Below are 27250 nucleotides of genomic sequence, written 5' to 3'. Positions count from 1 at the left end.
GGGAGCCGGTGCAGGCCGGACTCCTTCCCGCTTCCACGGCTCTCCCAGGTTCTGCCGAGGCCGGGGAGGGGCAAAGCCGAAATCAGACTCCTTACAGCGCCACCCTGGGTAGGCGGCCCTGGCGCTCCTCGGGCGGGAACCGAGACCCCACGGCCCGCGCCCCGGGAGCCGCGCGGGTCGCCGCGATGCAGGCAGCTCCCGCGCCCGGCGGCTGGCCGGTGGGGTTGGGGCCCGCGGCCGCGAGGAGAGGGCGGGGCTGGGGGCTGGGCTTCCCGGGGGGAGGGCCCGGCGCGCTCCGGGAGGCTGCGGCCCCGGCCCGGGAGCGACGGGAGTTGGGTCGGAGCGTGGCCGGACCCCCCACCCGCCGAGGCTCCCAGGGAGGACGCGGTGAGTGCTGCCCGGGCGGGGACGGCGGCGAGGCGGTGGCGGGAGCCGCGGCTACATAGAGCACGCCCTCTCCTCCTCCCGCTCCTGGTTTGCTGTGGGACCGGCTCCGGCCCCGGGAGCCCCGGGGGAGCCGCGCTTTGCGGGAGCGCGGCAAGAGCTGCTGCCGCGCGGAGGGGGTGACCCTTCTGCGGCGCCGCGCGCCCGGCACTTTCCCAGACCTGCCGCGGGGCGGTAGGGAGGCGTCGGGGCTGGCGGGCCACCCCATCTCCTGGGGCCCCTCAAAGGCCCCCGACCGCCCTGGGACCCCAGCAGGGGCCTCGCTCCCCAGCGACCCTCGCCCTTAGCAAAGAGCCCCAGTTCCTGGGGCCGCCGGTCCCGGGCCACCATCTGGAGTTGCTGGCGGCGCGGGCCAAGGTAGGGTGCGCCCCCTCCCCTCAGCGGTGACCGGCGGGCCCCCACCCCGCACCGAGACCGAATTCAGCGAGTTTGGCCAAGAAGTCCTGGAGTTTCCAGGGCCAGGCCTGGCCGAGCCGCTCCTCGTGGGCTCCAGCGGCTCCGAGGTGTGCAGCGCCTGGCCCGCAAGCAGCGCGCCCGTCCATAATGGTTTCGAGGCCAGAGACCGGCGGCCCCTGGGTTCGGAGGTTTGGTGTGAGGGCTCTGGATTCGGAGTGCGTCATCGGGGAGCTGGCACCTCAGGCGGGGCTGGTCGGGTTTCCAAAAGTGCCCCTTTGTTATGCCCCTCCCGGGCCGGCCTCCTCCCCCTTTCCCGCGCCGCCCCTCCCCCAGCCTCGGGGCCTCCCTGGCTGCAGGTTCTAGTGGCTCTTGTCTGAGCACCCCTCTCTGGACCGGTCGACCGCCCACCTCGGTGCCGTCAAATCCGCGGGCTGCGGGCAGATCGGGAGGGGCTGCCGGGAGAAGAGGTCCTTGGGCGCAGCCTGTGACTCAGGACGGAGCCTGGGCAGGGCAGGACAGCAGGGCTCCCTTCCAGGGCCATGTCCCGGGACTTCGGGACAGGGTTGGGGCTGGTCTGGACAAGGGTACCTAGTGGCCTCTTAAGGGAAAGTGGGTTCTTCCCTGGACCCCCAAGACTCCCTACCTTGGCTCAGGAGGCTGTGAGGAGACCCTGCCAAGCCCCAGCCGCAAGTCCCAGCCCAGTTAGGTGCTGGCTCCCTGGGCTGGGAAGGTTTATGATCTGCCTCCCGAGCTCTTGGCCGTGGCAAGAGTGTGTTCTGGGGAGCAGTCTGGGTCTCTGCTGGGGTCAAGAGGCACAGGGTGCTGGCCCTCCTCAGTAGGGGTCAAGGCACAGGCCCATTCCCCCACTGCTGGGTCCGCTGGGGCAGTGGGGCTGGCTGTGCCTGGGACTTGGGCTTGTGTTTGCTCTGGGAGGCCGGAGGGAGCAGTGCCAGCCCTGCACACACAGCTCGCTCTGTTCTGGGGCCAGAGAGAGGGAACGGGTGGGGGGCAGCTCTCCTGGGAGCCGGGAGGCTGGGGCAGGCAGGGGGCCCAGCCCCTGGATGCCTGGCTGGGGCAGCTCTTGAGGCCCTGGGGTTTACAGCTGCAGCTCTGTTTCCATCTGGTTGGCACGTCCTTTCTGGGTAAATGGGACAGACTCAAGAGGAAGCAAGGGAGGACCCTGGAGGGGCAGGCTGCTCCATCCTTCTACTCTGGGTCCAGGCATCTCCGCTGAGGGCCTGAGCTCTCCCCGCTGTGAGCTGAGAGGCAGAAGCCTACACGGGCCATGCTTTCTCAAAGCTGCCATATCCCGTGCATTTCCTGGTCTTCAGGTGGATGTCGTGTGTGTTTTAAATTCAGCTACTACCTCCAGTGCCTGGAGGAACACAAACTGGACCCTCAGGAAGTCTCTGCCAATGACTGAGGACAGATCCTGGCCTGTAGTCGCAAACCAATGTGATATATACCCGGAGAGAGGGGTGGGGATTGGGGATGGGGGAATGGGACGGTGCCCGGAGAAGCACCCTCCCATTCTTTTTTGTAATAACAGCTTTATCGACATATATCACACAATTCACCCATTTAAAGTATCTATTTAAAGTAACGTTTAGTTGCTAAGTTGTGTCTGACTCTTTGTGACCCCATGAACTATAGCCCGCCAGGCTCCTCTGTCCATGGAATTTCCCAGGCAAGAAGAGTGTAGTGGGTTTCCTTCTCCAAGGGACCTTCCCGACCCAGGGATTAAACCCGAGTATCCTATATTGGCAGGTGGATTCTTTACCACTGAGCCACCCGGGAAGCCCTTGCTGTTGAGTTTTGAAGGGTGGGGAGGGAGTCAGTTTGGGGGAGGATTGTCATAGAGCCCTGCCTTGGAGGCAGTGAACACACTGTTCTCCGGGGCCTGGCCGTGTCCCTGGGGTTTGCTCAGAGGAGGAAGTGGTTTCCTTCTAGGGGCTTGAGTTGATGCTAGGGACAGCTGGGACCCTGCTCAGGGACAGGCAGGGAGTGGCCGTGTGCCTCTGGGTCCTCTAGCTCCCCCAGGGGGAGCTCTGCGGCTGGAATCTGCCTTGCCCTTCCCCGCAGTCCTGGAACGCATTGTTGTAACTGGCTGATCACCTGTCTGACACTTCGTGCTGCCCCTGACTCTGGGCTTTTGGAGGGTGGGGCTGAGTTACTCATTATTCCTGGAATCCTGTGGGACCTCAGGGATGCTGTGGAGCAGGACGAGTGTCCCTTATGACTGTCAGGCTCCTCACAGTTTTTGTTCGCTGCCTTGAGTCTTATGCCAGTGTTGGCACAGAAAGAGGGAAGAAGGTGGGATTTCCATCTTGGGAGTGAGCTGAGGCCCCTTAGGAGACGGCAGTATAATGCACTTGTTCAAGCTTCATGGCCAAGATAAGACTCAGGCCTCCTGGCTCCCAGTCTGCTCTTGCCACCCCAGAAGCTCCTGGGGTGTGGCTGGGTACCCTCTGACCTGGCTGGGTCTGGGGAGGGGTCGCCTTGTTCAAGGAGAGGCCACAGAGCCCTGGCTTGGGCAGGCGTCCCCTTATCTCATCTGCGGTCAGGGCAGCGGGGCCCTCTGCCCACTACCCACCCCCGCCTGCCATGTAATCCCCGGCTGGACCGTGTGACCTGACTGGCATTCTCCTGGCTGGAATCTGGCGCTTCTGACAGCAGTTGCTATATCGGGGGAGCCGGGAACCGCCCTGGACACGGTCAGCCCCACCCTCATCCCCTGCTTTGCTCTTGGTAGCGTTCAGGCAGGATCACAGTGGCAGCTGCGAGGGTCGGACACCCAGGTCTCCGGAGTGAACTCTAGGCCCAGGTACATGGACTGAGGTGGTGGGGAGGGCATGCCAGAGCAAGAGGAGCAGCCGTGGAACCACCATCTTTGCCCCCTTCAGGCCTCTCCTGGGACTTCCAGACCCCTGCCTGCTGAGTCCTGGCTGTTGACAGTTCCTTGGGGAGTGGGGATGGGAGTGGGGATGGGGGCAGAACCCAGGGGTAGCAGAGGCTCTTCTCCTCGCCCTCGAACTGTGCCTGGTTTTCCTGCTTACACCTCTGCCCTCTGCAGCCCCCATCCGCCACCATTCCGTGCTGCGGGGACACCATGGCTCCAGAGGAAGAGGCTGGAGGGGAGGCCCTGGAGGGCAGTTTCTGGGAGGTGAGCAGCTGGGTGCCAGCTTTGGGGGTGGTGCTGAAATGCCCACCCCTCTCTGGGCCCAGCCACCTGTCCCAAGGAGGAGCCTCGTGTCAGCCCTGGCCCCTGGGTGGGAGGGAGCGGCTCCAAGCACCAGTCTCCTGCACAGGCTGGCAACTACAGGCGGACCGTGCAGCGGGTGGAGGACGGGCACCGGCTGTGCGGGGACCTGGTCAGCTGCTTCCAGGAGCGCGCCCGCATCGAGAAGGCCTACGCCCAGCAGCTGGCTGACTGGGCCCGCAAGTGGAGGGGCGCCGTGGAGAAGGGTGAGCCAGCGCTCAGGCCTTGTGAGGAGAGGACCGCCAAGGTGGAGGGCGGGCAGCCAGGCAGGGCAGGTTCTTTTTGCACCCCTTGTGGAAATTTGGAGGCTTCCCTGTCCACCCTCCCTTTAAAGAGAGAAGATCCTCCTAGTTATTCTTTACAGTTGTGTTGTTAGGGTTTGCCAAGCACCATCAAATGAGTTATTTTGATATTTCTACTAACTCGCTGGGAAAGATTTGAGGGCAGAAGGAGAAGGGGACGACAGAGGATGAGATGGTTGGATGACATCACTGACTCAATGGACATGGGTTTGGGTGGACTCTGGGAGTTGGTGATGGACAGGGAGGCCTGGCGAGCTGCGGTTCATGGGGTTGCAAAGAGTCGGACACGACTGAGTGACTGAACTGAACTGAATAACCCTATGAGTTTCCCTGGTGGCTCAGTGGTAGAGAATCTGGAGATGTGGGGTTGGATCCCTGGGTCAGGAAGATGTCCTGGAGAAGGAAATGGCAACCTGCTCCAGTATGCTTGCCTGAGAAATCCTATGGACAGAGGAGCCTGGCAGGCTACAGTCCATGGGGTGGCCAAAGAGTCAGACGTGACTTACACAACCAACCAACCAACCACAGCTCTATCACGGGGATGGTCTTGTTCTAACTATTTGCTAGAGGAGAATGGGATACTTCAGAGAGGCCAACTGACTTGCCTGAAGTCACACAGCTAAGAAGAGCTAAAGCTTGTGCCCAGGTTTACTGGCTCTGGAGCTTGGGCTCCTTCTATCCAAACAAGCTGCCTTCCTTGGGGACAGACACTAGTTCTTCCCTCTGGGGCAACAGAGTGTAGTGATTTATACCACACACCTGGGTTTGGATCTGAGCTCCACCTGTAGCTGGAATGCTTTGGGCAACGAATCACTTCCCTGGGTTGGCTTTTCGCTTGTTCCACGTTGGCGGTGGTGCGGTCTTCACGGTGGTGGATGAGTCAAGCACTCAGTGGGACCGTGTGTCCAGGCACAGAGTAGGTGTTCAGTCAGCAGCAGCTGACGTCATTTGTCGTTCATCTTCCCATCTCTGCCCCATGCCTGGCACCCAGAAGCCCCTGCTGGGGGAGGGGGGGGCTCGCTGCCAACAGGTGGGCCCAGCCCCAGCTCACCCTTCCCCGCAGGCCCCCAGTATGGAACGCTGGAGAAGGCCTGGCACGCCTTCTTCACGGCGGCCGAGCGGCTGAGCGCGCTGCACCTGGAGGTGCGGGAGAAGCTGCAGGGCCAGGACAGCGAGCGGGTGCGTTCCTGGCAGCGGGGCGCCTTCCACCGGCCTGTGCTGGGCGGCTTCCGCGAGAGCCGAGCGGCCGAGGACGGCTTCCGCAAGGCCCAGAAGCCCTGGCTCAAGAGGCTGAAGGAGGTGAGCCCGGCAGGGAGGAGGGGCCACAGAGGCCGGCCCCCTTCCTGGGTCGGCCTGGGGCTAGAAGGGGCCACGGTGCAGGGTCCTGGGTTCAGCATGGTCCCTGCGTGTGCGCTAGGTTGAGGCTTCCAAGAAAAGCTACCACGCGGCCCGGAAGGAGGAGAAGACCGCCCAGACGCGGGAGAGCCACGCAAAGGCAGACAGCGCCGTGTCCCAGGAGCAGCTGCGGAAGCTGCAGGAGCGGGTGGAACGGTGCTCCAAGGAGGCCGAGAAGGTACAGGCTGAGGGACCGGCCAGCTCAGGTCAGGGCACCCTGAGTGCCTTTTCCAATCCCCAGCATTGCTCTCATCTTCACCTGCCCCCTGCTCTCCAGCTTATCACGTAACATAGGACCCTGAGAAAGGTGGGGCGTCCCAGTGGCCTTAGTGGTAAAGAATTCAGTACTGATGCAGGAGATGCAGGGGATGTGAGTTTGATCCTTGGGTGGGGAAGATCCCCTGGAGGAGGGCATGGCAACCCACTCCACTATTCTTGCCTGGGAAATCCCACGGACAGAGGAGCCTGGCAATCTACTGTCCATGGAATAGCAAAGTGTCAGACACCACTGAGTGACGGAGTGTGCGCGCACCAGAGAAAGAGGATGCTTTACCCAGGAAAGAAGTGGTGCAGTGTGGGCCACTGGGATAATTTTAGCAGTTGAGGAGGCCTTCCCAGCTGCTTTCCTTTGCCCCCTGGGACAAGTTATGTTGCTCGCTCAGCCAGAGCACTTTTCCTCCAGCTCTGCATATCCAGAGCCTCCCTGTCCTCTGACGTGCTGCTCTGCTTCCACTTCTTCCGGGAAGCCTTTTCTGATTTCTTCCACGGCGCCCCGTGTGTGTGTGTGCTCTGTTGTGTCTGCCTTGCAACCCCAAGGACTGTAGTCCATCAGGCTCCTCTGTCCGTGGGATTTTCCAGGCAAGAACACTGGAGTTGGTTGCCATTTTCTGAGTTGAGGTTAACCTCATCTCACTTTGTACCACCTTTTTTTCTTTATTAAAATTTTAAAATTTATTATTTATTCATTGAGTCTTAGTTGTGGTGCTCAGGCTTAGTTTCCCCAAGATATGTGGCATCTTAGTTCCCCAACCAGGGATTGAACCCACGTCCCCTGCATCGGAAAGCGTCTTCTTAACCATTGGACCACCAGGGAAGTCCCTCCACCGGACTCTTAAAGCCACTGGGCCTGAATGTCAACTCCCTTGTTAGGCTCCTGGGGTCCTAGTGGGCAGGAGCCCGTTTTCCGGCTTCTGGTGCCTAGCCCACAGCAGGTGTGCAGGAAAGACTAGCAGAGTCCTGAGTGGAAGAAGAAGGTCTTGTCCTCACCAGAGTCCCTCCTCTCCCCACCCAGATGAAGACCCAGTATGAGCAGAGCCTGGCGGAGCTGCACCGCTGCACCCCACGCTACATGGAGGACATGGAGCAGGCCTTCGAGAGCTGCCAGGCGGCCGAGCGCCAGCGGCTCCTCTTCTTCAAGGACATGCTGCTCACCTTACACCAGCACCTAGACCTCTCCAGCAGTGAGAGGTACGGCCTTCCCGTGGGCCTGGAGATCCGGATGAGGCTGGCTTGCTCCCCTCGGCTCTGGGCTCTGGCTGGGCTGAATGAGACCAGGCACGGGTGTGCGCGTTGGGGGAGGGGGAGGGTGGGGAATAGAGGCTTCCCGGCCTGAGGCTTATACCCGGGGCACAGGTTCCACGAACTCCACCGAGACCTGCATCAGGGCATCGAGGCAGCCAGCGACGAGGAGGACCTGCGCTGGTGGCGCAGCACCCATGGGCCGGGCATGGCCATGAACTGGCCCCAGTTTGAGGTACCTGTTCCTGGCAGGCTGGGGCTGGGAGATGGGGTAGGCTCCCACTGGGCTCACCCTGGCACTGTGGCGGGAGGCTGGGGTTTGGGATGTAGGAGGTAGAGGTGGTCTGGATGGTCCTGGCTGCCACCAAGCCTACAGCTCAGCCTGGCCCTGAACACTGTCCCCACAGGAGTGGTCCTTGGACACACAGAGGACAATCAGCCGGAAGGAGAAGGGTGGCCGGAGCCCTGACGAGGTTACCCTGACCAGCATTGTACCCACCAAAGATGGCACTGCTCCCCCACCCCAGTCCCCGGGGTCCCCACGGTGAGAGCCAGGATCCAGGCTGTGGGAAGGACACAGCTCTGCCCCCTGCTGCGCCGTCCTTCCTCTGTCCCTTCCCTTCATGCCCTTCACACCTGAAGTGCGTTCAAAGCTGCTGTTTTGAGTTGTAAAAATGCCAGTTTATATGGTGGTCTGCCAGGCGCTCCCCACACTCCCTCTCATGTACTGCCCGTGTCACCTCTGCGTGGCAGGATGTGTGCTTGAGCTTGCAGGCATTCGTGGCAGAAGTCAGGCTAGAATCCTGCAGCTTTTCCCCCACCTGCCTCTCCCTGGGCTCCTGCAGGGGGGAGCCCTTGAACCCGAGTCCCAGGCTCTCCTACTCAAGCCTGCCCCCTTGTCCTCCCCTCTCTAGTGGCAGACTGGAGGAGGAGTGGTCAGATGAGGAAAACCCCCCGAAGGCTGCCACGGGCGTGCGGGTGCGGGCACTCTATGACTACGCGGGGCAAGAAGCCGATGAGCTGAGCTTCCGAGCAGGTACCCTAGAACCCCTTTCCTGGTCCTTTCCAGGCTGCAGCCCATCTCCCTCGCCCCTTTACTAGCCTAAGCAGCAATGTGGAGAAAGGGAAGCCAGACGCTCAGTTCTCAAGGGTCAGTGAGAGCTCCGAGTCCTAAGGCTGCTCTAGGGACCTTCCTGGTGGTCCAGGGGCTAAGACTCCATGTTGCCAGTGCTGAGGGCCTGGGTTCGATCCCTGGAACGAGATCCAACTTAGAGTTTGCGTGCCACAACTAAAGATTCTGCATGCACACTGCAACACAGATCGAAGATATTGCATATGACTTTTAAGACCCAGTGCAGCCAGATAAATATTTTTTAAAAACTATTAATAAAGAAAAAAGAAAAGGCTGCTCTGGGTCCATCCCCGAGGAGTCAGAGTGTCTGCTTGGAGCCCTCACCTGCCTCTCAAAAGTCACCAGCTGGGGCCTGACTGCTGAATTCAGGGCCTGGGGGTGGGGTGGGGTAGGGTGGGGGTTGGGGGTGGAGTGGCCGACTTTGACCTCCCTCTGCTTGAGCCAGGTCTCTTCTGGTTGGGTTCTCCGACTACCCCCTCCCCCTTAGTCCTTGACCCAATTGCAGGAATGGGGCGGGCAATTGCCAGTGACCAATCCCCCTTCTCTCAGGGGAGGAGCTGCTGAAGATGAGCGAGGAGGATGAACAGGGCTGGTGTCAGGGCCAGCTGCAGAGTGGCCGGATTGGCCTGTACCCTGCCAACTACGTGGAATGTGTGGGGGCCTGACCTGCCCTGGCAGCCCTTGTGCAACGTTTCTCCACCCTGAGTCAGAGCCCAGCTTGTTTGGACAGCCGGACCTGAGGGCCCTGAACCATCCTGTCCCCTGCGACCGCTCTGTCCCTCCAGGAGGGAGAAGTCCTGGGACCCAGGGAGGGGAGGGGCCTTGTGTCTGGGAAGGGACTGGTAGGGAAGGGCCAACTGAGTCTACGCTGAGAAGATGGGGAGGTGGGGAGGTCAGGAAGTGACGGAAGGGCTCAGGGGTGCTTGAGCCTCCCCAATGAGTCCTCCAGTCTCCCCGGGAGCTGTGGACCTAGTCTCTCTTGGGGCTCCAGGGGTTGGCTTGGGGTGAGTGTAGTTCTGGGCTAGCAGCACTCTTGTGGCTTGTTCTAGTGTGTATTAAACTTCGAAGGAAAAAAAAGGCTTCTGTGCATCTTTTTCGATATTCCACCCTTGCCAGGCAGCCGTGGGCATCTGGTGGCACTAGCGGGGTAGGTCGTGGGCCTGCAGTATATTGCGGGGGCGGGGGTTGGGCGGAGATGTGCCAGCTTGGTACCTGCTCTGGGACTTCGGGACCCTAACCTAACCTGGGGTCCCGCAGGGGACTCGTGATCAGATTTGGTGCGAGCCATCCGAGGATGGGTGGAGGTTAGGAGCTGAGCCCTGAGCGGAGCGGGGGCCCGGCCAGTTGATCTTCCCATTCAGGCCGGCGGCACCGCGAGTGTTTGGTAGGGACTGTTAATCATTACACACTGGGAACTGGCCCGAACCGAGGCCGAGGGCCGAGCCTCGCAGCCCTCACGCTTCTGGGAGGTGGCTCCGCCCCCCCGGGGGAGGGGGCGCGCGCGGGCGGCGCGGTTTGGGCCTGTGGGCGAGCAGTCGCCCCGCCCCGCCCGTGGATTGGCCCCGGCGCGGTGCGGCGAGGACTCGGGCGCGCGCGCGTGGAGCTCGGGGCCCTGACGTCACGGCGCCCGCTCCGCCGGCCGCTCGCCCGTTGGTCCGCGTGGGCCGGGTCGCCCCGCCCCTCGGCGGGCCGGCCTCCGCTCAGGCCCGCCCACTGACCCGCCTTGGCGGCCGCGGATTGGCCCGTGGCGGGACCCGTCGGTCGCGCTGCTGTTCTGGGAAGGAGAGAAAATGGCGGCCGAGCCGAGCAAGACCGAGATCCAGACGCTTTTTAAGAGGCTTCGCGCAATTCCGACCAACAAGGTGCGGGAGAGGGAGGCGTGCGGGGTCAGCGGCGGGCCGAGAGGGTCTCTCCCGGCTCCCCTGGCGTCTGAGGGGCGGGGAGGGGCCGGCGCGGGCTTCTCTTCCTGGGTTGTCAGCGCCCGGCCTCGACTCGAGGCCCCTGACCGTTCGCTCATCTCCTTCTCTGCCCAGGCCTGCTTCGACTGTGGCGCCAAGAATCCGAGTTGGGCCAGCATCACGTACGGTGTTTTTCTGTGCATTGACTGCTCCGGGGTGCATCGCTCCCTGGGCGTCCATCTCAGCTTCATCAGGTGGGGTCTCCTCGCGGCCGTCAGGGACTGAGTGCTCGGCAGGGGAGAGTGGGCTGCCTGGACTTGGACCGAGCTGAATTTGGTGTTCGCTAGACTCTCACGCGAGGGAACCGCCGGTGTGGGCCTCCTGTTACACTGCCGGTTCGTCTCCGCGTCTGGGTCAGAACTCTTTCCTGGTAGTCACGCTCGACCCTCGAAATGTTAGCTTCAGGGGGAGAGTTACCTGCGTTGATCTAGTTGGTGATATGCTGGAGCGAGACTCTGTCCTTAAGAGGAAGGCCGAGTCCAAGCTTCCATTTCCTTTCGCAACTGGAAAATAATTGGTACCCTTTTGACTAAATGAGGGTAGAGCAGAGCTCTCCCGGACAGGGTAGAGTGGAGGAAATGGGGTGGTGGCTGGTGAATGTTTTGGGGTGCCTACTGCAACCCGGGGCCAAATGACAGGTGTGGGTCGCTCAGGGAAGCGTCTCCTGGAACCTGCTGGTAGGTGACACACAGCCCTTGCACACAGGTCCACAGAGTTGGATTCCAACTGGAGCTGGTTCCAGCTGAGGTGTATGCAGGTCGGCGGGAATGCCAATGCGGTAAAGCTCCTCCTTATCCTGCCCCCATTCTTCTGTCCGGATACTGACTTCTCAGTGACTTCTTGGAGCCCCTCTCAGTTTCTCTGTTCAGAGGATTCTCTGGTCTATGGCATCTCTGTACACTGTTCTCTAAACTTGGACGTTAGTCACTGTTCTTCTCAAAGGGGCTTTGGATTCAAACTAACCGGGACAGACATTCTTGGGGAGAGGCCAGTGGTGTTGGGGCCTCCACGGTCGACCAGGTCTTGGCCTGGGCAGAGTGGGTGTATCATGCTGTTCTCAGGCAGAGTCAAATGAGGGTTAGACTTCAGACATTCATCCTAGAGATGCGTGGCTGTGTTATTTTGCAGGAGTTTCTGAGGAACTTTGTGAAAAGCTACTGGTGTCAGTAGTGTGTATCATCCTCTCCAAGTAATAACAGGGCTGTTGTGTGTGTTTATGCGGGGGGGGGGGGGTCGGCTCTTTTGCTCTGGAAAAATCTGTAGCATGTTCTCGCTTCTCTGCTCACCAGACAGCCTTCTTCCGCCAACATGGATGCACAGCCAGTGATGCCAACACCAAGTATAACAGTCGAGCTGCCCAGATGTACCGAGAGAAGATCCGGCAGCTGGGGAGCGCGGCCCTGGCTCGGCATGGCACTGATGTGAGTGCCTGTTCCCTGGGGCTGGGGTCGTGGGGGGAGTGGGTATATTCAGAGCCCTGTGTTTCAGTGGTGTCGTCTCTTTTCTAGCTTTGGACAGACAGTGTGAGTACTGCTGCCAGTCACTCCCCAGAGGAGGAGTCCGATTTCTTCTTGGAACACACTCAAGTGAGTGCCCACAGGAATGTTTCCCACAGTTGTTCCTGACAGGTGGTTTACTGACTGAGGCCAAGGCCCACAGTCACAGGCATGGATCCTGTTCATCTTGGTGTGATATCCCCTACGGGGAATGTGTGGGGCCCACTGCTGGGTAAAGCCGGCTTTTTCCTCCTTCCATGAACAGGGGTGCAGTGTGGCCCTCCTTAGGAACAGAACCCTATAAACTGGGGTGTTAGGGAGAATGAGAAGATTCTTAAAGGCTCAAGAGATGTCAGGAACCCAAATAATTTTTCCTGGATTCTTCTCCTATGAGAAAGGATTCCCTCCCAAGCAACCCACCCTCAGAGGTTTCCCTCTGCTGGTGCTGGGTGCTCAAGTCAGACTCTGTCTGGGTCCCTGCTCCTCTGCTTAGCCTTTCTAGTGTGGGGTAAGATACCTAACATGTTAAAACCTCAGTCTTTAAGATGGAGAACTATTTACCTCATAGGTTTGTTGTGATAATTAAACGTACTTATATGTGAAAAGCCCTTAGACTTGTACCTGGCACCTGGTGAGTGCCCTTGTTGGTTGTTATTCAATTAGGGGAATGGGTTCTGGGTGTAAGTTAAGTATCGAAGAGGTGGTGACAGCTGTAGGTTCGTCTTGCTTTCTTCCACTGTGCTTAGTTGCTCAGTCATGTCCAACTCTTTGTGACCCCATGGACTGTAGCCCCCGCCAGGCTTCTCTCTCCATGGGGATTCTCCAGGCAAGCAGACTGGCATGGGTTGCCATGCCCTCCTCTGGGGATCTTCCCAACCCAGGGATCACTCCCAGGTCTCCCACGTTGCAGGCAGGCTCTTTAATGTCTGAGCCACTGGGGAAGCCCTCCATAGTGAATAGCAACAGAAATTTTACTCGCTAATCTCCAGTCTCCTTTCCTCATGGGCTTGAAGTAGGGCCTTGTACTCCCAAGGTACTTGACTCTCTTTGCCAGCAGGAACGGCTCATTGAGGCTTCTGTCATCTGGCTTTTTCAGCCCCCTGCCTGGAATGCACCAGCCACCGACCAGTCAGAGACCCAGCAGCCAGCCCCATCTGCAGAGAACAGTGGCCTGGCACGTGAGTTCAGCCCATGTTCCAGCCGTGTACCCTGGTCTTGGCAGAGGGCTTGGGTCAGAGGAGTGGGACACCTACCTGACCAGAGGAATGGAAGCCAGGAGTCTCCTGTATCTCTGGGTGGCCTGCAAGTCACTTAAGACCCCTAGAGGGGGAAAGTGGTAGGAATGCCTTCTCTATCTGGTGGCCTCAGAAAGCTGAGGAAAGCAGCTGAAGAAAGCTGAGCTTCTGCTCTTACCTCGTCACTTTTTAAGGGCAGCTCATTGGAAGTTTTGAGTGTCACACCTAATTCCCACCATTGCATCCACAGAGCCGGAGCATGGCCCCAACATAGACCTGCTTGGCACCTCACCCAAAGCCTCTCTGGGTCAGTATACCAGCTGGCAGGAGGGGGGTGCCTTGGGAGAGGGTGGGCCGTGGGGATTCTTTTCAGATCTGCTGCTGCCTGTGTGGACTGAGGTCCCAGGAGACTGAACTTCTTGTCTCTCTCGAGTGGGGCCTGAGATTGAAGCTGTGGCCGCAATGTTGACTGAAGGGACTTCAGAGCAGGCCTTTGGCGGCTGGTGTCCCAGGCCTGGGGTCTGCCTCAGAGTGTGGGCCTGGGTCTGGCCGGTATGAGGCTGGACACCTAGCCCTGGGGGCTGACGCAGGATCGGCCTGTCTGGTCCATTTCATGATACAGGCGGACAGCTCTGAGCTGTTAATGGCTAGAGGTGACGTTGTCCTTTCTCAGCCAGTTCCTGGCCTTTCAACTCTTTTCTATTCTTCTTGATGTCCTTCAGATTTAATTCAGGGTGAATTATCCATTTGCTGCCCTGGTTTGTTTTGTTGACCTTCGGGGGTTGGGACCAGAAACCAGCAGAGTGACCTGTGAGAAGGCTGGTGTGGCCTGGTCTGGAGTGAGGCTCTGTAGAGGCCTCTGGGCTTGGGAGCTGTATGGAGGCTCTGGGGTAGGGCCCGCTGTTAGCCACGAATCTGTTTCTCTCCAGAGTCCCTGTATCTGTCACCTAAAGGGGTTCTTCCTGCCAGAGGTAACCGCCCGCTGCTTCTGGAGCCCCTTGCGTGCCGGAGGCTGTGTGTGGCGCTGCCCCGGCCTGGCAGTCTTTATGCTTGGTCAGGGCCTTTGTCTCTGGTGCTTCAGGTCTGGGTTCTTACGTCCATGTGCTGGGAGTCAGTAACCGCCCCTAACCGTGTCCGTCTTGGCTTGGACGTCCTGACACTGTTGGTTGGAGCTGGTGGTCGCAGCTCTGCGTTTCTCTGCCTGAAGCTGTTCTTCATAGAAGCTCTCGCCACGAAGCTGCATGGTGTGGACCGAGCTGCCACCTCTGAAGTCCCTTTGTCTCTGCTCATGCCCCACCCTCTTTCTCACACAGAACCGAAAACCTCCCTCATTGGCAAGAAGAAGCCAGCAACAGTGAAGAAGGGGGTAGGTGGGGAGAGGCAGTATGGCAGGGTGGTTAGGGGCTGGGGTCAGACCCGACCGTTTTGGTAGATGACTGTATGAGTTTGGTAAAGGTGCATAGCTTCTCTGCACCTCAGCTGTGAAAGGGCTGTCAAGAGGCCTGTCTTTAGGGGCTCCTGGGAGGAGTCAGCGATACTGTGTGCCTCAGTGCTTGCTTGGCTCGTCCCAGGCCTGGCAGCGTTAGGCCTCCGCTGGGTTGTGTGGGCCGCCTCGTGCCTGCCTCCAGGCAGAGCCACTCTTCTGCCTCTCCACCATGCGGATGGGCTCCTACTTTTTTTTTAAACACTTTAAGAAGGAGCCCTTTCCTTGGGGGTGTCCCCTCATTCCAGGGAGGGGAGGAGGGGACATAGGACATTGTGGTTGGCAAAGCTCTCATCACGTGATTCTCCTCCCAGCTGGGTGCCAAGAAGGGCCTAGGGGCCCAGAAGGTGAGCAGCCAGAGTTTCAGCGAGATTGAGCGGCAGGCCCAGGTGGCAGAGAAGCTCCGTGAGCAGCAGGTGGCTGATGCCAAGAAGCAGGCCGAGGAGTCCATGTGCGTGTCTGCCAGAGAGGCCCCGGCTTACATGGGGTTGGGTGGGTAGGCAGGACAGGTCAGGCTGTGTGCTGAACTCTGGCACGTTTGTTCCCTTGAAGGGTTGCCTCCATGCGTCTGGCCTACCAGGAGCTCCAGATTGACCGTAAGAAGGAGGAGAAGAAGCTACAGAACCTGGAAGGGAAGAAGAGAGAGCAGGCCGAGAGGTTGGGCATGGGACTGGTGTCCCGAAGGTGAGGCTCAACCTTGGGGTGTGGAAGGGAAATGCCATTGTTCTCCTGGGAACCCCTGGAGGTTCTTCCTAGTATTCTCAGCTCAGTCTTCCTCTGAGGCTGAATAGATGGCCGTGCTTACTGTCTTCAAGCGCCTAGTATAGTGCTTGGCGTGCAGTAGGTTTGTGCTCGCCAAGTATTTGTTGAACGAGTCAAAACGCAGGATCAGGTGCTCTTCGGAACATCCGAGAGACCAGGGTCGTGTTTCTTGACGAGGGCGCTAACGGCTCTTAGGATGGCAGGACAGTTCTTTATTTCTCAGGGTCTTCCCAGGAATCACAGGGCTTTCAGTATTCTGACCCATGTCCTCTAAAGGCCGTTAGTGCTGACAGCTCCGGTAACACCTGGAAATACTCCCAGGCTGTCAGATGCCCCTGGTTGGGTGGTGCCCTTCCTGTTTCAGGACCACTGGATTTAGGCTGCTATGGTTTTCTTAAACAAAAACAAGAGCTGCTCACCAGTTCTCTTAGGTGTTTTGTTTGCTTTACACTGAGAGTTAGTGTTTGGAGATTTCAGTAATACTAGGTTTTTTTTTTAATCTGTCTTAAAAATTGGTGTATCTGGCAGTGCCAGAGAGAGAAACCCTGGCTCCAGTGAGCTTGTGCTAAGTGGCAGCTGCTCCTTTCCACAGGGTGTGAGCTTCACCAGTGGCATTATTTACTTAAACACAACAGTCCTATGCAGGAGGTATTCTTATCCCTTTTTACAAATGAGAAAATTGAGCCTCAGAGCAGTTAAGCAACTTGCCTGAAGCCCAGAATACTAGTAATTGGTCCAACTAGATTTTGAACCTAGAACTCTTTCATACTTAGCATTTGTGGCCATTATACTATGCTCCTCAGGTAAGAGAGAAAGCTGGGTCTCTGCTCCATCTCAGGCTGCGGCGAGGCAGGTCCCAGTCACTCCCTCAGTCTGTGTCCTGATAGTGTGACCCACAGCTGATCAGGGAGACACAATTTTACTCCAGATTGCATCTCTTCCTTGTCCCTGTTTTAGTCTCAGGAATTACTGGGTTAAAGAGTATACTTAATTTTTTAAATTTTTTGTATGCACTAGAATCTTATCTTATTTAAACCTAGTCTACCCTGTTTAAAACTCTGTAGCAAAATAGGCACTCTGTGGAGTTCTGCCAGCCAAAAGCTGTAGATCTTAATGAATTTATTTAAATGAAACTAATCCTTAAACTGCCTCTGTGGAGTTGTCACACAGCAGGGAAGAGAGGTGTCACGAGTCAGTGCTGCCTGCCAAATCCGCTGCCTCTTCCCCTTAGGAAACCACATAGCAGATTCAGGTCTTAGTGCGTAAGGCCAGACGCTCTACTTTGAAATGCTTTGTTCTCTAAAAACACACATAAGAAAAGGATGGGTTAATTAGGAACTCACCCTGTGATGCCATCAGACTCATTCCCCTGGTTCTGGGGCATTTTCCATCTTTTCCTTTCGTTTGTCTGTGTCCGTCATGGTGAAGGATGTGGCTCATGGTATAGTAAGCTGAGGACAGCAAGCGCTATTGCTCGATGCATAGTATCACTGAGATTAGGCAAACGGTCATTGGCCAGGGAAGCCCTCCTTTGGGAAGACGAGCTGATACGCTGACGGGAGGTGCGCTCCAGTTCAGCAGAGGGTCTAGCACTCCCTGCGGGGCCTTGCCCAGCGCTGGGCGCAGGGAGGGGAGGAAGGTTCTGGGTGGTGCTCGCGGAGAAGCGGGTTTCTGCCCGCAGCTGGGCGCCTTTTGTGCGGCAACACAGATGCCCACCTCTGCTCTCCCGCCCCGGCCCGGCTTGTCTCTGCAGCTCCGTCTCCCACTCGGTGCTGTCCGAGATGCAGGTGATCGAGCAGGAAACCCCAGTGAGTGCCAAGTCCTCTCGCTCGCAGCTGGACTTATTTGACGACGTTGGCACCTTTGCCTCTGGGCCTCCAAAGTAAGGCTGTTGTTGGGGTGCAGGCTTGGCTGCTGTGCTCGCCACTCAGCTTCTCTGAGCCACTCTACTGTCTCCCTAGGTACAAGGACAACCCCTTCTCCTTGGGGGAGAGTTTCAGTTCCCGCTGGGATACAGATGCTGCTTGGGGTATGGACAGGATGGAGGAGAAGGAGCCAGAAGTGACCGTCTCCAGCATCCGGCCCGTTTCAGAAAGGTGGAGGCCCGTCCCCTAGGACACCCCTTGCTGGTGGCAGCGCTCTGCAGCTGCCCTGTCGGTGTGCTGGCCACGGCGCACGCGGCTCGCAAGCCCTTCAGGAGTGTCCAGTGTTAATGGAGGAACCGAGTTTTTAACTTCATTTAAATAAATTTGGATAGCCGCTAGTGGCTACCAGACTGCAGAGTGCAGGAAGCAGGCCTGGGTTTGAGCTGTGCTCGTGTCTCAGAAGGCCTAACTAGCCTGCTGTGCTTGGGGTCCATTTCTGCCAGGGGCGCCTGATTTTATGCTTCGGTTCCCGACGATTATGTGTCTCATCTAGAAATTTTTTAAAAGCGTATTCTATGTCGACCTGGGTAATGCTTAACTGATAAATATCTGCAAATAACCCACTAGTAAAATGGGGACATAACTAATAACTTCACAGGGCCGTCTTGGGATTAAATGAAACTGGCAAAATGCCGAGCTCAGTGTCTGTGTGCCAGGGTTAGGCGGCAGTGACCTTACACCTTTCAGCAGACTGAGGTGGTTTTGAGAGGAAAAGAGTGGTACTAATAATTACACCAAGAGAGGAGGTATAAATCCAGGCAGCCTGAGAATTGGATCATCCTCGTGGTTTGGGGCAGAAGCCTTGGCCCCTCCAACCCCTATTGCCATGCTGCCTAGCGAAGGGAACAGAGGTTCTGTGTTGTGGCCTCAGTGTGGAGGAGAGAGGGCCCGGTCTAGGGCTGCAGTCAGGCGGGACTGTGGGGAGCGCCCCTGGGGGCCTCGGGTGCTCATAGGGTGGCAGTGCTCCAGGGACACGTCTCCGGAGGCAGTGGGAAAGTCAGGGTCGTTGTCCCGTACCCACCCCTCAGAGTCACCAACCGGAGGGAAGTGGAGAGCCGGAGCTCGGGCCTGGAGTCCAGCGAAGCACGTCAGAAATTTGCAGGAGCCAAAGCCATCTCCTCCGACATGTTCTTCGGGCGGGAGGTGGATACTGAGGTGAGGTGGTCCACCCTGAGCCTGGAGGCAGCAGGCAGAAGCGGACTGTCTACCCTGTTCTTTGGGCTTTGGCACTCGGGTGGCTCGGCCCGTGTGAATCCTAGGGTCAGCGGTGCAGAGAGCCGCAGACCTCACCTTTTCCCCGCCACAGTATGAAGCCAGGTCCCGGCTCCAGCAGCTCTCGGGCAGCAGTGCCATCAGCTCGTCAGACCTCTTTGGGGACGTGGATGGAGCACACGGAGCAGGTGGGCCCGGGGCCGGGGTAGGCCCCTAGAGGGCCTGCCAGCGAGTGGGAGGGCCCTGGGCGCTGGGTCACCCCCTCCCTTCTCTTACAGGCAGCGTGTCCCTGGGGAGTGTGCTGCCCACGGCTGACATCGCCCAGTTTAAGCAGGGTGTCAAGTCTGTGGCTGGGAAGATGGCCGTGCTGGCCAATGGCGTGATGAACTCTTTGCAGGTGAGTCTGACCGCGTGACCTGGGGTGGGAGGAGACCGGAGGGTAGTGCTGAGAAGGCGGCCTTCCCCACCACGCCCAGACTCAGCCGCAGGGTGGACCTCAGCCCGAGAGGGCGCCTCCTCTCTTCCTGGAGGACAGCGTCCTTCCTGAGCTGGGTCCGGGGCCGGGCCTCTCCCTGAGACGGTGTCGTGTCCACACTGATCTCCAGACACTGGTCCTCAGTGCTGTCTCTCCCCCCTCTCCAGCTTCTGTGAGGCCAGGCAGGGTGTGCCCCTAGGGGTCTGAGCACACCCTCTTTCCTGGGTCACAGTGAATAGGAGACCGTCTCTGTGCGGGTGAGATGGGTGCTTGATTCCCTCACTCACCCCTCCCCCCAGCCCCCCAGCCCCTTGGGAGGCTTGCTGGGAAGCTGCTGCAGGTCAGAGACTCTGACTTGGGTTTTTTCTTTCCATTATCCCCAGGATCGCTATGGTTCCTACTGACCCAGGCTCCATGTCTCAGACTTTGGGTGGTGGCAGTAGCAGAAACCTCATGATTCCTCGGCCCGGGATGCTTGCCTTGTGGAAGCTGGGGAGGCATTGTTACTTTATGCCTGTGGCGTGAGTGGGGTGGCCTGTGAGGAGCTTGGGCGAGGGAGGGGCAGAGCCGGCCCCTGACCTCTGCCTGGAGATCGGGCCCTTCGTTCCCCTCCCTGCACACCCCGACCTCTGCCTGGAGATCGGGCCCTTCGTTCCCCTCCCCACACACACTGACCTCTGCCTGGAGATCGGGCCCTTTGTTCCCCTCCCCGCACACCCCACCCTGTGTGCTCTGTGCTTCTGGTCCTGACCCCCACACTGCCGCTCACTTGGCTTGCCACCCTGGGAGTGAGGGGAGGGCGTTCCCTCAGGATGGCTCATTCTGGGTCCAGGCCTTCCCTGAGGAGGGAGAGTAAAAAGTGTAAGGCTGTTTTGCCGGCTTTAGGGTCCTTCCAGGTGGTCCCGGGGGTTGGCTCCCGCCCTGGAAGCTGCAGGGAGGCTGGAGAGAGCTCTGCTGCAGCTCAGCCCACAGGGCGGGAGGCTGTGGACGGGCTGCTGCTCCTGTGCTCTCTTCGGCACCAGGAGAGAGCAGGGGAGGGGAAGGACCTCCCTCTGGGACTTGCGAAGGGCTAGAAGCTTGACCTGGTACCTAAAGCTTCCATTTGGGATCAGACTAGAGACCTGAGTGATCTCCTGTCTCGCCGACCCTTTCTACGGCGGTTGCTCGGAGGACTCCTCCTCCTCCTGGGTGTGTGGGAGTCCTCCCATGCCATCCATGGTGGACCGCAGTCCCTCGGAGATTCTGTCCCTTCTTCCCCTGCTTGGTGGCTGTGGTGGGTTTGCTCTGCCCGGGGCTCTGCTCGGGATGCCATGAGCGTAGTGCTGGCAGAGGACACATGGGACTGAAGCAGGCGCCTGAGCTCGGCTTTCCTTCTCTGCACCATCTTGGCCTTGGGACCCTGGGCAGCACCCCCCACGGAGAGCTCGCGGCACCTGCGGGGCGGCAGGTCTCGGCCCCAGGCCACACACTGTGCCATCCTTGGTGCCACCTGCCCCTGCCGCCGGCAGCCGGGTCCCCCAACCGTGATGGGGGCTGGGCTCCCGAGCGCCACAGACTGCTGTTCCCAGCACCCCTCCCCAAAGGGACGTGACTTTCTTTCTGGACTGTATTGAAACAAAGTGGTGTCGAATAAAGCCCCGAAGGGGCCCTGGGCCTCTGCTGGTCTGAGTGGAGGAGTGTCCTCTTGGGATCCTGCCTCCCTGCCCCGTGCAGGCCCCTGGCCTCACTCTCTGGGCTCCCATTGATACAGGCAGGGCGTTGGTGCCGAAGCAGGGGGCACTGTCTGCAGGGCCTCCAGCTTGTCTCTCCGCTGACAGCCAAAGGCCCCTGGCTCCTTGGCCCTGTGCTGCCACGAGCTCCGGTGCGGCCTCCACCTCAGCACCCTGTTGCACGCGGGGGAAAGAGCTGGCGTTAGTTGGCCCTTTGCAGCACCCCGAGAGCTGTGCACGGGCGGTAGGCCTTTGCAGCCCTGCCGCTGGCCCAGCACTAGGCTTGGCTGGGGGCGGGTGTCTCGGGTGGGTGGGGGAGAGAGCGAGAGTGTGTGTGTGTCTCTCTCTCTCTCTCTGTCTGTCTGTCTCAGGGGAGTTAGGAAAAAAGACCTGAATGGAGCCCTAGGCAGGTGCGTGCATGTGTGCACGCGCACGTGTGCTTGTAGACCTGTGGCCTGGCAGCTCCCCCGGACGGGCTCCTGGAACAGCTCTGCGCCACCGTCTGCGGATGGTTGTAAGCCGCTGGTCTGGGAGGTGGGTGATGAGAATGGATGGGTGGAGGCAGCCACGGGCCTCTAAGCCAGCGATGTCCCAAGTGCGGAGTCATCACAAGTCCTCGGGAGGTGCTCGTGAAGAGATTTCTCTGCCCGCCTCCAGGCTGGAGGGGTGTGGTCGTGGGGCTTGAGCCCCCGGGGTGATTGAGGCAGCCAGGGGCTTTGAGTGGCTCCCAGTCAGCTGGAGAGCTGGAGGCTGCAGATGCCTGAGCGGTCGCCACGCAGCCTGGAACTGCTGGGCCCCACCCCAGCCTGGCCCGGCAGAGCTGTGGGAGTGGCTGGTCCTGTAACTCCAGGGGGTGCTGGTCTGGGCAGGGATGAGGCAAGGAAAATGTGGGTGTCTGGCAGTTGCAGAGGAGGAAGCCTGCTCTGCTTGGGTCCTGGGGTGGTTTTACTTTCTGGAAGTTGCAGACCACGTGTCTTACTGTCCAGCTTTGGCTGGAAGCTGGTACTCCTCCGCCTGTCTTGTTCACAGCTGCACCCCTACTGGCATAACCCTGAGCAGGTGCTTAGAAAATGTTCAATGAATCTGTGATGGCATCCTCTTGTGGCCTGTCTCTCAAGTTATGGGCACCTGGCCTTGAACCATCTGAGCTTGTTCCTGAAAGCTCTGTCCAGCTGTGGCCACCTTTCCCATGAAAGGCAGAGCTCATGTGCAGCTGGTGAGTCCCTCTTTGCTCATGATCTGAGACAGGTCTCCAGGTCGAGTAGTCCTCTGTCCCCCAACTTCCCAGTCCTGCCAGAAAAAACTGGAACTTGGCACCAAAATCTCAAACTCGCCCCTTCCCTTCACCCCTGTCTCATGGCTTTAGACTCACCACTTAGCAGACACAAGGGACTTTATTCATTTCACATGTTTAACTATTAGACACAGAGGAGACTTGAAGCGGTTTCTGAAAGTGAAATTTCTTTTTGCCCACCCTTCATCTTACGGCTAGTGGCTAGTCCTCCAGCAGAAAGCTACCATGGCTATATCCTAATACCTGCATCACTGGCTGGGTGTCACCCTTGACCACGCAAGGCACTGCATGGTTCCTGGAATTGCTGTGAGGAGATGGGGATGGCCAGCAAAAGGGTAAAACCAAGCCACCCTTCCTGTGGCCTCAGCTCAATCCGCCGTCAGCTTGGGGCCTGGTGAAAGGCAGGCTGACGGGAGAAAGTCGGCTGTTAACTTTCTAGGGTCACTGCGTAGCTTGGCCTATCAGCACCTCTCTGGTGGGTCTCTGGGCTGGGGCTGTCACTTGGCCTCACCAGTGGAGGGCAGCTCGGCACAGGGAGTGGGAGGAGAGAGGCCTGGCGTCCCAGGGCTTGGAGGCGGGTGGGGAGGTGAGCGGGTGGGGTGCTGGGAACTGGACCCAGGGCTGGGTTCTGTGCTGTAGACAGGACCCTTCAGGCTCCTCAAGTCTCGGACTCATCTGTCTCTTCAGTGGAGCCATCGCTTTCTGCATCCACTTTTCGGGCGTGATGGAGGGGTCTCCAGGGGGAGCCAACCCGGGGAGGGGTCCTGGGAGGCAGGCAGCTGGCCTCTGGACCGGCAGTGACTGAGGTGACCAGGCCTGGTATCTGCGCCAGCCTGAAGAAGGAGATGCCCAGAGGGAGCGAGGTGCCTCTTGTCCAGAGACCAGGACCCCTTCACCCACTCTTGCGTGTGTGAGACCATGGGCTGCCTCCCCAAAGGGTTCAAAGAGAGGCTGTCTCAGGCCTCCATCGGCCCCCCAAGCCTTCCCTGACCGATGGACAAGTGATCAGTGGCCTGTGTCTGGCTCTGATCGATCGACTGGGGTCTGGTGCCCACAAGGGGGCAGCATCTTCCCACGTAACACTTACAGCCGCTCCAGTTCCTCATCCATGGCTGGGTCGTGCATCAGGTCCCCTCTGTCGGGCAAGGCTCCTAGGGAATAATTGGGGGCACAGAACTTAACCCGAGGGTCCTCCACCCGGGCTTCAGCCAGTAGCTGCCTCTGTGCCCCTCATCATCACGTCTGCCTACAATGTCGACCCTGGGAGAGCTGATCTAAAAGATTTAGGGAACAGAGGTTTAAGAGATCTGCTCTGGGGGCAGTAAGCCCTAGGTGCTGCTGGAGAAATCTAGTGAACCCCCCTGCCTCCCCTCCCTGATCATAACTACGAGACAGCCCCAAAACTCAAGGTCACTGCACAAACAGAATGGTCTTCCAAGACTAGATGGTGTGTTGTGAGGTGGTGCTAGTGGTAAAGAGCCCGCCTGCCAGTGCAGGAGACGAGACAGGCAAGGGTTCGATCTCGGTCAGCAAGATCCCCTGGAGAGGGAAATGGTAACCCACTCCAGTGTTCTTGCCTGGGGAATCCCTTGAACTGAGGAGCCTGGCGAGCTACAGTCCATGGGGCCGCAAAGAGTCAGACATGGCTGAAGGGACTTAGCACTCATGCACGAGCTGGTGCTGAGGGTTTAGTCCTTTCCTGAGGCTCCAGGTCCTGAGCTGAAAAGAAAGAAGCCAGAGACACAGGGCACGGCCAAGGCCCCAAAGGCCAGAAATTACCTAGTTTTGTGCTTCCAGATCAGGGGGATCCCACTTTGGGGACAGAATGGTCAAAAATGCTGTCTCAGCTCCTCCCAGGAGGGTCCCAGGGCGAGAAGGGAAGGCGGGGTCAGGATGAGACCCAGCTCTCCTCGCTTGGCCGCGAGCCGCCAGGAGGGGCGCTGTCCCTTCCCTGATAGATCACTCAGCAGGTTTCCTCGGCTACAAACCAAGGGCAGTCATTCTCGGATGTTGGGAACGGCGAGAGGAGGGGTCCAGGCTGCCCCTGGGGCTGTTAACAGTGGGAGGGAAGGTAGAGCTGGAGTCTGCAGATAGAAAGATTCTTATCAGCAAACTTAAAAGAGCCGCACTCCTGGTCAGAAGCTAGTGAACAGTGGTGGTCCCCGGGAAGCCTCAATCTTAAAATTGTCCATCTGGCTCTGCAGTTCCTGACCTTTTCAGATGATGCTTCTTGGCCCCTTTGGTGTTAGTGGTGATCACACTGTGTGATGGAGCCCTCGTGTGCCTGTATGCGTGTATCCCGCTTTGAGGACTAGGAACAGCACAGCCCCCCCTCCACAGCTGGCTGCACCTGGGGTAGCTCAGGTCGCTTTTCCATACACAGGAGACGCAGGTGAGGACGGACCCTATGCTTCTTTCTGTCTCCCACTGGCCCAGCGCTGCAGGGGATGTGAGCTCCATCGCTGGCCGGGTAACTAAGGTCCACGCTCCACAACTACTGAAGGCCACTTCCCCTAGAGCTGGCATGTCGCAACAGGAGAAGCCACCGCAAAGAGAAGCCCGTGCACCAAAACTAGAGAGGAGCCCCGGCTTCCACAACTAGAGAAAGATTGCACGCAGCGACAAAGACCCAGTACAGCCAAAAAAACAAACAGTTTTAAAAAAGGAGCAGGCGGATGCGCTCTTGTTTGAAAAATAGGAAGAAGAACCCTCTCAAGCTCTGGGGGTGGTGATGTCAGCCTGGTGGCCCCTCCCCGGGAGGGCAGCAGGTGCGGGAGGGGGCGGAGGAAGGTGGGAGGGGAAGGCGGACCAGTGAGGATGAAACGATGGACAGGAAGAACAGCCGGAGCCAGCCTCCATCCACCACCGCCCTTTTTTTCCCCACTCCCTTTCAGACTAGTAATTTTTTTTTTCCCAGATGGGAAAAAAAGGTCTCCTAAGACACCTTTGCCCTGCTTACAAATGGGGTTCAGGTCTCTGAAATATAAGCTCCGGAGCCACTGAATAAATAGCCTGTGTCTGCCCAGCCTGCAGGCCAGTGCCCACAGCAGAGTCGGGGATCCTATGGGGTGGGGGGTGCTGAGCATGCCTCTGCCCTGGGGAGGCTGAGGCTGCTTCATGTTGGGGCAGGACCCGGGTAGGGGAGGCCATCCATCAGCACGGGAGCAGGGGAAGCTCTTGAGTCCGGCCCTGAGGAATCAAGGCACACCTGGCAAATCTGTGTCCCCTGTGGGGACTCTGTCCACCAACACTCCGGCTCCTACGTGGCTTTCCGCTGCCAGGGCTGAGGTGGCTGGCTCTGGCTTACCTAGGGCTTGGTTGATCCCGTGATGCTTTGAGAGGGCCACAAGGAAGCCGTAGAAGGTCAGTCTCTGAACGTTGCTGAGGACCTCTTTGACCAGCGCCGGGGGTGGGCAGCTAGAGGAGAGAACACAGATTCAAACACTAGTTAAGTCTGACGCCATCTTCTCACCCAGACCTTCAGGCTTAGGAGGGTGTTTTCTGCCACTAAGTCAGGTCCGACTCTTTGGGACCCCGTGGACTGTAGCCTGCCAGGCTCCTCTGTCCATGGGATTCTCCAGGCAGGAATACTGGAGTGGGTTGCAATTTCCTCCTCCAGGGGATCTTCCCAACCTGGGGATCAAACCTGCGTCTCTTGAGTCTCCTGCCTTGGCAGGCAGATTTTTTACCACTAGTACCACCTGGGAAGCCCTTAGGAGGGCAAAAACCAAGGGACCTGCCTGCCCTGGGAACCCTAAGGCTCTGGGGAGCCTGGCAGAACCCTCGGAGCAAGGCCTTGACTGGACAGAAAGGCTGGTATGTTCACCGATCGGTGCTTCACTGGCAGGGGTGGGGGATGGGGAAGGCGCTGGGTGATGCCTCCTCTCGGAGGAGACAAGCTGGCTTCTCTGTCCCCAAGGGGACTTCGTGCTACACAGGACAGCTACCCTCTTTTTCTGGAGGATGAATTCTGCACACGGTGGATATTTTTTCCCTTCTCTTTAAAAAGTCAAGACCAATCAATCACCTGGCAAGAAGAAGGGGCCCAAGCTGGTCATTAACAGCTGCTGCTGCTGCTAGGTCGCTTCAGTTGTGTCTTACTCTTAGTGACCCCATGGACTGCAGCCCACCAGGCTCCTCTGTCCATGGGATTCTCCAGGCAAGAGTGCTGGAGTGGGGTGCCATTGCCTTCTCCCATTAACAGCTGCTGCTGCTGCTGCTAAGTCACTTCAGTCATGCCCAACTCTGTGCGACCCCAGAGACGGCAGCCCACCAGGCTCCCCTGTCCCTGGGATTCTCTAGGCAAGAATACTGGAGTGGGTTGCCATTTCCTTCTCCAATGCATGAAAGTGAAAAGTGAAAGTGAAGTCGCTCAGTCATGTCTGACTCTTTGCGACCCATGGACTGCAGCCTACCAGGCTCCTCTGTCCATGGTATTCTCCAGGCAAGAGTGCTGGAGTGGGGTGCCATTGCCTTCTCCCATTAACAGCTGATCTTGCCCAAATGGAAGCAATCTGGCCCCCATGAGCCACCTGGGAAGCTTGTCAATCATGAGCCTGGACTGGGGGCAAATGGTGCTGATTCACATTCAATACGATGACCGTCAAGGGCCTTGGAGCCCCGGCCAGCCGTCAGGAGAGGCTGCTGGGGGGTCCGAGCTGGCGCCCGCGCCTGCAGCCCCGGGGGGCTGGGGCGGGCTCTCACCTGTACTTGTGCCGGTCACACAGGTTCTCCAGGCACTGGTAGAACAGTGAGGCTTCCACGCCCTCCAGTGTGCCTGCCTCGCCCACGGAAGGCCGCTGGCGGTGCTGCCCACTGGACGACGTGGGCACAATCACCGTGTTGGGGTTCTTGCCCGACAGGAGGTCCTGATAGATGGCGGCCACGCTCTCCAGGAACTCTGCATACAGGGTGGAGGGGCGCAGGTCAGGTGGGGAGGACACCCTGGGTCCCCTCACCGTGCGCCCCCTTCTCTGCGGGTCGGCTCAGCTCCCAGTGAGTCCTCAACACACAGCATCCAGGGAGCAGGGGCCCTCATGGCCCACTCTTGTGAGAGATGACACTCGCGTGTCTCAGCTCGAATGTCCCCTCCTCTGGCAGTTCTTCCTAGACCAGGCGAGACCCCGTTACACACTTTCAGGCACCCCGGACTCCTCTGGGGTGCTTATCCAGTGAGGGCGTCTCTGTGCGGCTGGTTTGCTTTGTCTCCTTGCTGGAATGGCAGATCTTGCCCCCAGGCCTGGACCGTGCCATGT

At 58.8% G+C, this 27250-nt stretch overlaps 3 protein-coding genes across 7 annotated transcripts in view; 2 read left to right on the top strand and 1 right to left on the bottom strand.

The window, feature by feature from the left end:
• The first annotated feature begins 26 nt into the window (after positions 1 to 26).
• On the top strand, positions 27 to 9476 carry PACSIN3 (protein kinase C and casein kinase substrate in neurons 3). 5 transcript variants are annotated; one of them, XM_068988288.1, is made up of 11 exons: positions 291 to 387; positions 3593 to 3664; positions 3914 to 4003; positions 4149 to 4305; positions 5465 to 5700; positions 5819 to 5974; positions 7088 to 7263; positions 7429 to 7549; positions 7722 to 7858; positions 8229 to 8350; positions 8996 to 9476. In XM_068988288.1, the coding sequence occupies exons 3-11, from the start codon at positions 3950 to 3952 to the stop codon at positions 9109 to 9111; spliced, it is 1275 nt and encodes a 424-aa protein (XP_068844389.1). In that variant the 5' UTR covers positions 291 to 387; positions 3593 to 3664; positions 3914 to 3949; the 3' UTR covers positions 9112 to 9476. The 5 variants fall into 5 exon arrangements, with proteins under 5 accessions (XP_068844391.1, XP_068844394.1, XP_068844389.1 ...); XM_068988290.1 differs by lacking the exon at positions 291 to 387 and adding an exon at positions 27 to 108 and having other exon boundaries at positions 3593 to 4003; XM_068988293.1 differs by lacking the exons at positions 291 to 387; positions 3593 to 3664 and adding an exon at positions 90 to 108.
• Positions 9477 to 10197: 721 nt separating this feature from the next.
• Positions 10198 to 20615, top strand: ARFGAP2 (ARF GTPase activating protein 2). Its single transcript, XM_068988282.1, has 16 exons — positions 10198 to 10308; positions 10480 to 10598; positions 11110 to 11182; positions 11694 to 11825; positions 11913 to 11990; positions 12997 to 13078; positions 13386 to 13442; positions 14449 to 14501; positions 14933 to 15069; positions 15171 to 15302; positions 17134 to 17262; positions 17342 to 17476; positions 18334 to 18460; positions 18612 to 18705; positions 18796 to 18914; positions 19376 to 20615. The coding sequence occupies exons 1-16, from the start codon at positions 10237 to 10239 to the stop codon at positions 19394 to 19396; spliced, it is 1560 nt and encodes a 519-aa protein (XP_068844383.1). The 5' UTR covers positions 10198 to 10236; the 3' UTR covers positions 19397 to 20615.
• A 1834-nt stretch (positions 20616 to 22449) lies between these two features.
• CSTPP1 (centriolar satellite-associated tubulin polyglutamylase complex regulator 1) overlaps positions 22450 to 27250 on the bottom strand; it is a 208551-nt gene continuing 203750 nt past the window's right edge. The window contains exons 6-9 of the mRNA XM_068989040.1: positions 26700 to 26895; positions 25303 to 25412; positions 23083 to 23146; positions 22450 to 22828 (exon numbers count right to left, since the gene is read on the bottom strand). Of these exons, the coding sequence (XP_068845141.1) occupies positions 22654 to 22828; positions 23083 to 23146; positions 25303 to 25412; positions 26700 to 26895 (545 nt within the window). The 3' untranslated portion in view covers positions 22450 to 22653. The remainder of the gene's footprint in view (positions 22829 to 23082; positions 23147 to 25302; positions 25413 to 26699; positions 26896 to 27250) is intronic.

The sequence above is a fragment of the Capricornis sumatraensis genome, chromosome 16 (genome assembly GCF_032405125.1).
Source record: "Capricornis sumatraensis isolate serow.1 chromosome 16, serow.2, whole genome shotgun sequence".
Taxonomy (NCBI): Eukaryota; Metazoa; Chordata; class Mammalia; order Artiodactyla; family Bovidae; genus Capricornis; species Capricornis sumatraensis.
This window is presented reverse-complemented; position numbering and strand designations above follow the sequence as displayed.